Source organism: Elephas maximus, chromosome 2, assembly GCF_024166365.1.
Source record: "Elephas maximus indicus isolate mEleMax1 chromosome 2, mEleMax1 primary haplotype, whole genome shotgun sequence".
Lineage (NCBI taxonomy): Eukaryota > Metazoa > Chordata > Mammalia > Proboscidea > Elephantidae > Elephas > Elephas maximus.
The window spans coordinates 144,629,256-144,641,276 of NC_064820.1; the positions used below are offsets into that span (position 1 = coordinate 144,629,256).

A 12,021-nucleotide genomic window follows, 5' to 3' on the forward strand; every position below is an offset into this window, starting at 1 on the left:
TGTAGATCTTTAGGTTACAGCCGAGCGCTGTTACCACTGTGCCACTAGGGCTCGCGCAAAAGCGCCGGGAAAGCCAAACGAAAGGCGGAGGGGCTGCAGCCCGTCGCAGCACCAGACGGCACCGCCCCGGCCCGGCCCCAAGCGCGGCCCTCGGCCTCCACCGCCCCCTCCCGGCCCTCACTTCCGCCCCTCTGAGGCTGCCCACCCCGGCAGGGGGCGGCGGACGGCGGGCTGCGTCCCGGGAAGGAGTGAGGGGCAGTCGCGGTGGGGCTGGGAGGTGGTTGCTCCTCCCAACCGCGCGCCACACCCACGGCCCGCCCCTACGCGCCGCCTGGAGGCCCCGCCCCCTTTGTGCGCTGCCGCTGTTGCCTGGGCGACAGCCCCGCCCCGCCCCGCCCCGCCGTGGCGTCCCCGCCCCGGTCTCCGCGCGGCCGCCCGCCCCGCCGCAGTCCTCAGGAGCCGCCGCTGCAGCCGGCTGCCGGGCGGGTGTCCCGGGGCCGTCGCAGGGAGCAAAGCTCGATTCTCCCGCGCCTGTGTTTCCGCCCGCCCCGGCCTGTTCCTCGCCGCGTCGGCCCGCTGGCCCGGTGCGGCTGCTCTCAGTCCGGCTCCGAACCGGGGCTCCCGGCCACCCCGGGGACCAGCCCCCCGGACCCTGCGCTGGCCGCGCGTCCGCCTGTTCGGACCTGCTGTTGATGACACCTGGCAAGAAGCTGCCATGGAGGGGGATGGCTCCGACTCTCTGGTGAGAGTGGGGAAAGGGTCGCCGCCGCCTCACCCCTCGATGGCGGCGCGTGGAGCCCTGGGTCTTTCTCCTTCCTCCGCCCCGAGCCTGGAGGGAGCCTCTCGTGAGGAGGAGCGAGGGCGGGCGTACGTGCGGTGGCCCCGCTTCCTCTTCGCTTGCCCTGCTCCCTGCAGGGCTCCGTGACCTGGGGCTCCCCCTCTCTGCCCCTCGGGGTGTGGGACTCGGCGTCTTCGGGGAAGAGGGCGCAGCTCGGGTCCGGTGGTTTTTCACCTGAGCACCTCGAGGAGCTCGGGCGGGGCTCTTTAATGGGTTCCGGCTGTAGAATTAATTCGCTTTAGGGATTCGGGTGCCGTCGCGGGCCAGGCATGTCCTTTGTCTGGGTTGTGGAGCTGGCGCTGCGCCCCGCTCGGACCCCCGTGGGCCAGACTCGGGCCCAGCCGCCGCCGCAAGCACCGAGAAGCCTCCCGAGCTCTACCTGCTCGCGGGGGTCGGGCGGTGCCCTGGCAGCTGTCGGGGTACAAGTGTGTGACTGAAGGGCTCGAATTTGCCATTCTCGCGAATTTGTTAGTTTCCCGACGGAACCTCTTTATTTTTAAATGGCTTAATTGAGAGAGCCACCACATTTTATTTCTCTTAATTGTCTCCACCTTAGTGAATGTAAAAGGACACTAGTTTTTCTTTTGGTTTATATCCATCGTGATTTAAAAGCCAAGTTGAAGACACTGATTTATCTACAAGAAAAGTGGAAATGGTTTTAGATCTTTGAATGTAAGATAAACCTTAAGTGGCCATATAGTTATATATAAAAATGGAGTGTGAGCCTATTTTGGACATTCAGAACAATATTTTCCTTTGAACTAGGTGTCAGTCCATTGTGAAATGAGATAGGATCTGGACAGATAGAACTATTCTTTGATGTGAATTGTATGTGTGGCTGTTGCATTTCCAAATTTATTAAGATTTTAATATGATGTGGGCCCATACTTTAAGTGTCTGAGTGATTCAGCAAGAGAACCCTGCATTGAAAGACCCATTGACAATGATAATGCCAGTTGGCTGTAATGCAATTAAATTGCCAGGGATTGTCATTCTGTTAGACTTTAGGGGAAATAGGATAGCATGCTCTCATTTCGTTGAAGTCAGTGAATTGAATTTAAATTTTTTCTGTGTATTTCTAGTAGTAGAAATGATTGTACAAGGTTATAGGTATTTTAAAGTTGCAATGTCATGAAAATTTCGGGGATACTGTATATAGACTCACAGTTCCTGTAGTTTGGAATACATTAAAAAAAAAAATCCAACTACATAGAGTAAGAATGGGAAACTGGTATGGGGTCATCGAACTTTTTAGCGCTTATCAGTCTAAACTGTTTTTCCTTGAAAGTAATGTAAGCCTATAATATTGAGAGCACTTATAATGGTGCTTTTTAATATTCCTAAAGTGCTTTTAAGATAACTGCTTTGATATATAGCATGAGAACCTCAAGCATTTTAGATGCATTATAGTTGGAGCATATGAAAGATGGTCACATTTAATGTAGAAAATTGCTGATAATGCAGTTTGTAAATAGATTTTAACTAGGGGTTCACACATATACTGGCTAGCCCACAGTTTTTACCAGCTCCTAGTATTTTGCCAGGCACAGAGATAATGTGCAATATAGAAATGGTTTTATTAGTGCTGTATTCTTAATTTCTATTGTAGTAATCTGCTTCTGGGATTTCAGTGAAGTCCTAACTCAATGAATTAATGATTTGAATAACTTTATAGTTGTCGATAGAACATTATGGTCTGCTTGTATTTTGTGCTAATTTTTCTCTTTTATGCATCACTTTCTTTTACCAGCTCATGTCTCTTCAATTCTAGGCCATGGATCTTGAGTGGGTTGTTGGTATAGAATCACATAGTAGAAAAATTGAAGATTAAAAAAAAAATTTCTTAATTTTTGTGGGGGGGAAGGTAAACACATGTACATATACAAAAGGCATATGTATGTTATTGTATGCATTTATCTGCAAGAGCCTTTGACTTTAATTTCTTTTTCTCAATTTAAGGTTACCATTAAGAATATTGAGAGAGAGCTCATTTGCCCAGCTTGCAAGGAGCTGTTTACCCACCCGTTGATTCTCCCTTGTCAACACAGTATCTGTCATAAATGTGTAAAAGAACTCTTACTGAGTCTTGATGATTCAGTCAATGACGTGGGATCAGACAACTCCAATCAGAGCAGTCCTCGCCTTCGGCTCCTATCCCCTAGCATGGATAAAATTGACAGAATTAACAGACCAGGTATGTGGTAGAACCTTGGGGCTGGGGGAGCGTAGGTTTATACTCAATAGCTGTAAAAAGAAAATGAATTTTATCTTTTGAGGGTTAATCTTGCCAGATGAATAACTTATAGACTAGTTATTAAGGTTCTCCCCCCGCCCTAATAAAATGTTCTCACAAACTGTTGTCTTTTGGTATGCACTGCAAGTGGCTATTGCATATTGAATGCCATCTTTGTGCTAAACCCATTATCAGCTATGTCTGCATTTTGTGTTTTGGGCGTGTTCTGACCCTGTGATGCCTTTGATATAAGGACTAAAGTACTTACTAGAGCAACATGCATATATGGTAAAGTATACATAAATACAGCAGAGTTAAGGAATGAGTCTCTGTAATGGCTAGAATTTTGAGTGTCAGTAAAGTTAAATACTAGTAGAATTCTCTAGTCATGTATAGAAATAGATTTGATTAGATAATAGTACACATACATAACACTTTTTAATCCATAGCCAATTTTTAAATTGTTTTCCATTGGGGTAGTGTTACTTTTCTGGACAGTCATTGCAGGATTAATGTATGTCAGAATTAATTTGAGATCACTGGGAACACAGAAATTCAGGGCCAAACCTTAGTATAGAAATCAGAGGTTGAGACAGGTCAAGATCCAAGGGGAGGCAGAGGTTTGTGTAGAAGCACCACAGCCTCATCTTAGGCATATCCTTGGTTTGGAGGAGAGCACTTGGGTGGCCCTATGTATCAGACTTTAGGGCTTCACTCTGTCCATTTTGGGCTTTTAGGTTTTACGTTTAATCCTTTTATCCACTCTGTCAGTTTCTCCCTCTTGATAGTAGCATAGGAGTAACTTTTTAATCTTTTAAATAAACTTTGCAGAGAATAATCTCTTCTTTGTTAAGGTGCATTTCAGAGAATGTAGTCTTTTTGGTTCACCTTGTGATGTGGAGTCTCTTTGAGTGGTATTTTTGTCTTCCGTGCTTCATCAGAGAAGTGGAAAAGAGTAGATTGTTCTAAGTGTGGTGTTATGGTTTTTTTAAAGCAGATATTTTTCTTTAAATGATAGTCACTAATTGATTGAAAGATATTTTGTGCATGTACAGATTATATGTAAGTAGAAGAAAAAGAGCGTTAAGTAAGCAGTAGGAGTTCAGGGAGCGTGAGGACAGTGTTAAGCTCATTGTGCAGTCATCACTTTGATGTTTCCCTTTTCCCTCCCTGCTAGGAATCTGGCACACTGAGGAGACGAAGAAAGATGTTAATAGCTTGAACTCATCCTACCAGATCCAAAAATCCAACTATGTTGCCATCGAGTCAATTCTGACTCATAGTGACCTTATAGGACAGAGTAGAACTGCCCTATTGGGTTCCCAAGGAGCAGCTGGTGGATTCGAACTGCCGACCGTTTGGTTAGCAGCTGATCTCTTAACCACTGCGCCAAGAAGGGTCTACCAGATACAACTTGATATTCTATTGTTGTTAGGTGCCATCAGGTGGGCTCCGACTTATAATGACCCCGTATGCAATAAAATGAAACACTGCCTAGTCTTGCGTGATCCTCACAATCGTCGTTATGCTTGAGCCCATTGTTGAAGCCACTGTGTCAGTCCATCTCGTTGAGGGTCTTCCCCTTTTTCGCCTACCTCCCACTTTACCAAGCACGATGCCCTTTTGCAGGGACTGATCCCTTCTGATAACATGTCCAAAGTACATGAGATGAAGCCTCACCATCCTTGCTTCTAAGGCACATTCTGATGGTACTTCTTCCAGGACAGATGGGTTCGTTCTTTTTGCGGTCCATGGTATATCCGGTATTCTTCGCCAACACCATAACTTGAAGGCGTCAATTCTTTTTCAGTCTTCCTTTTTCATTGTCCAGCTATTGTTTGCATATGAGGCGATTGAAAACACCATGACTTGGGTCAGGGGCACTGTAGTTCTCAAGGTGACATTTCTGCTTTTTAACACTTTAAAGAGGTCTTTTGTAGCAGATTTGCCCAATGCATTGTGTTATTTGATTTCCTGATTGCTGCTTCTATGGGCATTGATTGTGGATCCAAGTAAAATGAAATCCTTGACAGGTTCAATCTTTTCTTTCTTTATCATGATGTTGCTTATTGGTCCAGTTGTGCTGTTCTGTTGGTAGATCTTAATTGGCGTCCCCTGCTTGATTGACCAAAGAAAATTCACTTTTTGTATACTAATATTTAGCAAAGACATTTAGGTGAAAATTTAGTTATATGCTATCAGTTCTACTTATTAGACTGAACTCATACATATGAGCTCACATGTATTTTATGTAACCTTTTAATCTTAAGATTTGGTTAGTGTTTCTGTGTGATTCATATGAAATAGCAATGAAAGATAGTTAATACTTATTTTTCAGGAACTTATTTACCACAATACTCTGTAGGTTGATGCACAATAAATATTTGTTGAGTGGATGTTGAATATCAAACCTCTGCTACAGGATTTGTGCAAAGAGCATGTCATAAGGGCTTATATTCAGTAGCAGTCACGTATTTTTCAGAATAAGAGATACATCCCACCAGCAATTTACTGAGGTCTTCCTCCTAAGTGCCACATTTTAAGAATAACCATATTAATTAGGGTTATGTCCAGAGGAGAGAATTAGAATGGTGAAAGGTCTGAATCTTTTATGTGAAGAACGAGTACAAGAAATAGCAGAAGAGCGAACTCCAGTATGTGATGGCTGTCTTGTGGAAGAGGAATGCAGTGGGTATCTTCACAGCAAAGGTTCAAGATCAATGAGTAGAAGGAATGGGAAGGGAGACCTCAACTTAGCACAAGAGAGGGAAGAAAAAGGCTGTCCAAAAATGAAACAGGCTACCTTGTTATATCAGATTCATGTCTCTAGAAGTGGTTAAATCAAGGATCAAAATTTAGATGCTACAGGGGCCAAACAGGTCACATATTAATGAACCAGGCCCCAGGCATTTTACTTCTTGGATAGACAATAAATATTTCACTTTCCTATTAACTAAAAACCCATGAACTACTATAAGAAAACCAGCATCCTCAGTGTCAGTAGCCAGCTGATACTTAGCCTCCCTGTTGGAGACAAGTGCGTTGTGGTTGGGGACTATGGAAACCAGAATGGATGCCTTGTCTAAAGGGGGCAGTAGTCAACTTAAAACCAAAAAACCAAACCCATTGCCAACAAGTCGATACCTTGGCACCAGTGAATTTTTATCATGTGGGATTGGTGGGGCCATGTCTCAGAAATATTGGTTTTTCATGAAAGCCTAATGATTTTTATGTGAAATCTGTTTTTTAAATGTTGGCAGTTAATTCGCATTGTTTAAAAACACGTCAGGTCGACATAGTACCAAAAAACCAAACAACCTTTTGCCATTGAGTTGGTTCCAACTCATGGGGATCCTGTAGGACATGGTTTCCAAGGAGTGGCTGGTGGATTAGAACTGCTGACCTTTTGGTTAGCAGCTGCTGTCTTAACCACTGTGTCACTAGGGCTCCCAACATAGGACAGGGCAGTCAAAACACACATTTGGCTCTGATCCATCCAGCTTTTGGTCACCAGTGATTGCAATCTGTTTTAAGCGATGAATGAGTGACTACCTTTTGCAAATATCATAAAGGGGCAATCTGCTTTGGTGGTAGAATGGACCGGTTGATCTGCCACCTGCCAGATCTTCTCCAGAACTAAAGTTCTATCCTTATTGAATGTCAGTTTAATTTATTTATTCAACAAATATTTGAGTGCTCACTGGTTACCGAACACAGCTAAATGCTGAAGAGCACTGAACAAGATAGACTTGTCTGTCCTTTTTTTAAAGAAGCAGGAAGAATACTTAGAACATGTAGTCCCTAATCAAACAGAACACATACAGAGCAAGATAACAAATACAGATAGAGCTCACAAAGGATGAGAATGCTACAAGTGTAATAATCTTTTGTGGATGTTTTTATCAAATGAATATGAGTTTAAGGATTGCCCACCTTCCCACGAGCACGTTTTAAATTATTATAAGTCATTATATTACAAATATAACATTATTTACCCTACATTAATTGGGCATTTGTGTATAAATGTTCTTTGGACCAATTCAAAGATAGATTCAGGGGTGAGAAAAATTTCCTTTTTTCCCTGACAGTTCTCTTTTTCATCACTTAGACAGTTGAAAAAGAAACCAGAAGCCCTATTGTGAGAAATTGATGTAGGAGGAATAGAATTAAAAAAATTGGTTTTGCCGTTGTTTTAATAAGGAATTCATTAGACCTGGTCTGTCTAATACAGTAACCACTAACCATATTAGCAGTTGAGCAAGTGAAATGTGGCTAGTCTGAATTGAAATGTGATGTAAATGTGCTAATTTTGAAGACGTAGAATGAAAAAATCTCTAATAAATTTATATTGATTACATTTTTTTGGATACACTGGTTAAATAACATTATTAAAATTTCACGTTTCTTTTTACTCTTTTAAAGTGGTTACTGAAAAATTTGAAATTCCAATATGTGGCTTGCAGTTTGGCTCCCATATTTCCATTGGGTAGGATTGGAATAAACATTTGACAGATTTTTAAAATAAAACGTTCCTTTAAAAGGGGAGTAAGGTTTGTGTGTATAACACAATAACACATTAAATCATGTAGAAGTAAAATAGTCCTGTTACTGTACACTTTGATCATATATATGCAAGCTTTCCTCTATTTTGGTTTCTTTTTGTTAGAAAGATATATTCAGCTTTTGTAATGTTTATTTATAGTGTTGATTTAGAGCAATAAAAAGTTAAAGATGCTTGCTTTTAGTTTTTATTTCCATTTACCAGAAGTAGGATTGTTTAAAAAATACAAATCTATAGGACAAAGCATAGATCTCTTAAGTGCTGCACCAACAGTGATTAATTCTGAACTCTAATGAGATAGCTTGATAGATATTTTATATTGGTGGCTTTATAAATCCCATGTGTACCAGGAAAAACACATTTTTTTTTTTTTTTTAATGTTAATTCAACAATTGTATTATGTGCAGGGCACAGTTAAGGCTTTATCATTTGTTAACAAGTTGTGAATCTTCTCTTTGAGATTAAATTCTAAATCCAGCTTTCTGTTCATTGTTCTTCACAGCATCACAACGGAGATCTTTGGGGTGGAGAGGTAGAAAATGCTTTATTGCTTGGTGTGGCCGCAGGCAGTATAGCGTTAGGCTTAAATTAAGTAATCTTGATTAGATAAGGTTCTTAAACATCAGTGGTCAAGTCTTCAAAATTATGTAGAAAGTGAACACATTGGGCTGAAATGACTTAAAGGTCAACAGGACTAAATTTCCAAGTGAGTTCTGCATTTTTAAGGAGGGCACTGATTATTAATACTTGCATTTTGTCAGTACTCATGACAAGAAAATTTGGAAGAAAATGATGTACCTCTTTTGTATTTTTAAATAGAGTATCTTAAAAATCTTTTACATTTACTTAAAGAAACAAAGCTTACGTTAAAGCCATATTGCTACCTTGAGGTGGGAGGTTTAAATAAGCTAGTTAAAAATTGGTTAAAAGTGCTGATATTTTTTGTAACTAATAACATAGTATTTGCCTGTTTTATGCATATGGTGTCTTTGTTGTTAATGTTTTAAAATATTTCAGATCAGAGTTTTAACATTGGGGGCTTACCGAATTGTGGGTAAATAATGTACACTGCTTTTTTTAAGCTTTCTGAAGTATGTGATTCTTTGTGGAAGGTGGGCTAACCTATGTTATTTTAAAAAAAACAGAAGTTTTAATCCAGTTGACCTTTAAAGTAAAATTGATTTTTTTGTAGAATATTGGTGATACCCTATATCTTATTTGAAAATAATAAGCACCTGAAATACGTTATCCCTTTTCTGTCTTCCTCACTTTCTGCATCCCTCAGTGTTAAAATCTAGCCACTTCTAGGAGCCATATGTGTAATCTTTTCTCTTACGAGCTCTGGAGGGTCCCTGTGAATTAATATGTAGAAATTTAGTAACTAGTTGGAGGGGTAGGAGCTGTTTGCTTAAAAATTGTTTATTAGCCTTTTTTGATTTAGAGGGTAACTAAGTAAGAAAAGTAGTTTTTGCCGGATGAAAAGTGCTGATGTAATTCATAGGCATCAGGTGGTCAGAATGTGTTAAAAGAAACTAAAGCGGCACCTTAAGACGTTACCGGCTCATTGCTGCATACCAAGAAGTTCAAACAAATTGAATATTTGATATGGGGAGAGGTAGTTCAATAGCTGGCCAGGTGTTAGCAGTGGGGAAGTTGTTTGCAGTCAGAATATGGGAGAGGATCCAACTTGTTAGAGGTTTGGAACCTGTTACAAATTGACTTCCTCCCCTTTGTTTTGATAGACCTTATTTTCTATTTGATATCTTAATGATAAACGTATGACTAAAAGCTGATTTTTGGGGAGGATTTTGCTTTAAGATGACTTGAAGTTATTTTTGAGTATTCATTTTTAAATTGTATCATAAGTTATGCTTACTTGTTTAATTTGTCTTTGAAGTTAAGGTATATGGGGAAAAGAACCAATTCTGCAAGGTGACAGCATTGTAATAATTTGCAAATATAATTGGCTCAGGTTGCAACATGCAAACTGACTTTGACATATAGAATTTGCATCGCTTAGTCTGCATTACTTCCGTATCTTTCTAAGCCATCATTCCTTTTCTCTTTCGTTATATTACGCTTTAGAGCAACACTAACCGATAGAACTTTCTGTTGTAATGGAAAGGTTGAACCCTGTACTGTCCAATGTGGTAGTCACTAGTTACATTTGGCTCTTGGGAATTTGAAATGTGGTTAGTGTGGCCGAGGAACAGAACTTTTTGATTTAATATTAATTAAATTTAAATAGCTATGTTTGGCTAATGGCTACTGTATGAGGTAGTATAGAGGGTAAAAATTTGACTCTGTTACATTTTGTTCTTAATTTCACTGTCCTGAGATTTTTCATTAGGCTTATTTCCCAGAATACCCTTAGGTCTTTCCTGTTTTCTTTATCACTTTGAATGTAAGACAGTGGTAAAAATATAAGACAGATGAAATAAAGTACGAGTTTTTTAGCATTCATTAGAAAGATCTGAGAGTTTTTAAGCTCTGTTTAGAAAAGTAGCCGAGATACCTATTTGAATAAGTTATGTGAAAATTTACTCATGTGCCTTGGTTCAGTATTTTGTCTAATTAAAGACCTGTCTGGTGCTTTACACCTTATTTTTTTATTATAAAAATAAGTTAAAAGAGGTTTACAGAAAAGGGATGAAACATCTTTTTTGAAAATTTTTGAATGTGAAGACCAAAATTGGGTGTCACCATTGTACATGTTAAAGCATGATTTTGTTGTCATGGTTTTATTTTGTTTTGTTCCATTACTTAATTGATCACAACCTTCAATTCTTAACCCAGTAATAACCCATTTTTTAAACATTGAGAATAATTATCCATTTATTTTCATTTCTGTCATCTAGTTCACGTGTGAAAGCATGTAATTAAACGTGAATTTCCATTTGTTTAAACTTGACCACTGCACTATATCCCTTCCAGAAATATTTGGCTTGATATTTCACTAAACGAAATTTTCATTGGCATGTGTTTTAAAACTAGCTTTGCTGCTTTTTTTGTTATGTGCCTGCTGTGGCGTGAAACATATTGGGCTGTATTGCATGTTTTTTATTACAAGAATATATTTTAGGATTTTCAAATTTTTATGGGACAGCTTTTTTTTATATGCATTAATGTTTAAAAATGTAAAGGTTTGAAATATCTTTAAATGAAGACAGTAAAAATATTCTGCATGTTGCATAAGTAGCTTTCAGGGCCTGATGTTATAAAGTCACCGTAAATGAGCAATATCAGGGGTTGATTGCTAAATTTTACCTGTAGTGCTTTCATGCTAGACATCTTTTAAGACATTCTTTTGAGTGATGATAGTAATGTGCAAAGGCAGTAGTAATGTATCGCTTGAAAGGCCTTTTCTAAATGTGGTACACTGAATTTAACCATTTACCTTTGGTACTTGATACATGGTAGTATGAAAGAAAGCTGTAAATTAAGAAGTTTGTGTTTATATTTGAAGTAAGTTATTTTATGGGCAACCAAGATGCCATACTCTAAAAATAGATTTATAAATGAGAGGAAGGAATGTGGCATGCATGTGTCTATATTAAGGGGACAACCTGGATTCCTGTGAACTGAGGTGCAAGGATTGTTGTGCCTTGGTTTCTTGATTTGGTAAAATCAGGGTAATACTGAACAGAGATGTGACGTTAAGACCATTCTGTGTGTGATGTGTGTGTATTTAAAAATCATTTGTAATACTTTTTTGGATAACTTTTGGCATACTGAATTAAGTAATCTTAGTGATTCTTTTTTTTCAGGTCATAAGAAGATACTAAATGGTTGGTCCTTCTTAAAGTCATTAAAGTCTAGGTTTATGAATGAGTTTTTCACTCTTCTATAGATTGCACTCCGTTTTTGCCTGCTGAATTTCTCCAGATAAAACAATACTACAGTGGAAAACCCTTTATTGTGGTGGTTCCTAATTTTGTGGTTGCATATCCGTTTGAGAAACCAATAAAAACTATGGATAATTTAGCCAAAAAATATGCTAATGTATATAAGATGCAAATTTTTGCACACAATTTCAAATATTTCATGAGTTTCCCTGGAGCCTGTCTGTGGTCTGGATTAAGGACCCCTGTTCTTTTATGTTCAACTTAATTCCTTTCAGTCAGCTAAGGATGTGTTCATTTAAATGGCAGCCAAAATTCCTATGGATATGTTTTATAAAAATAGCCATAAATGCTATATAATTTACAAGATCCTGACACTGTGTAGTATTGTATTATATGTTTTATCCACATTATCTATGTTTGGTTACATGGTTTTTATATAGTATTTACTATAAAATATTTTTCTTTTCTCTTTGATTTAATAACTTGGGTTTGTTGTATACCAAGAGAAATTCAGTGAAAAAGCACTTTTTAAAAAAGTATTTTC

General features: G+C 39.2%; 1 protein-coding gene across 2 annotated transcripts in view; it reads left to right on the top strand.

Moving 5' to 3' along the window:
* The first annotated feature begins 422 nt into the window (after positions 1-422).
* Positions 423-12,021, top strand: part of TRIM36 (tripartite motif containing 36) — a 53,463-nt gene continuing 41,864 nt past the window's right edge. The window contains exons 1-3 of one of the 2 annotated variants that reach the window (XM_049873641.1): positions 423-742; positions 2,798-3,032; positions 11,400-11,420. In XM_049873641.1, the coding sequence (XP_049729598.1) occupies positions 716-742; positions 2,798-3,032; positions 11,400-11,420 (283 nt within the window). In that variant the 5' untranslated portion in view covers positions 423-715. The remainder of the gene's footprint in view (positions 743-2,797; positions 3,033-11,399; positions 11,421-12,021) is intronic. The other variant, XM_049873642.1, reaches the window with a different exon arrangement.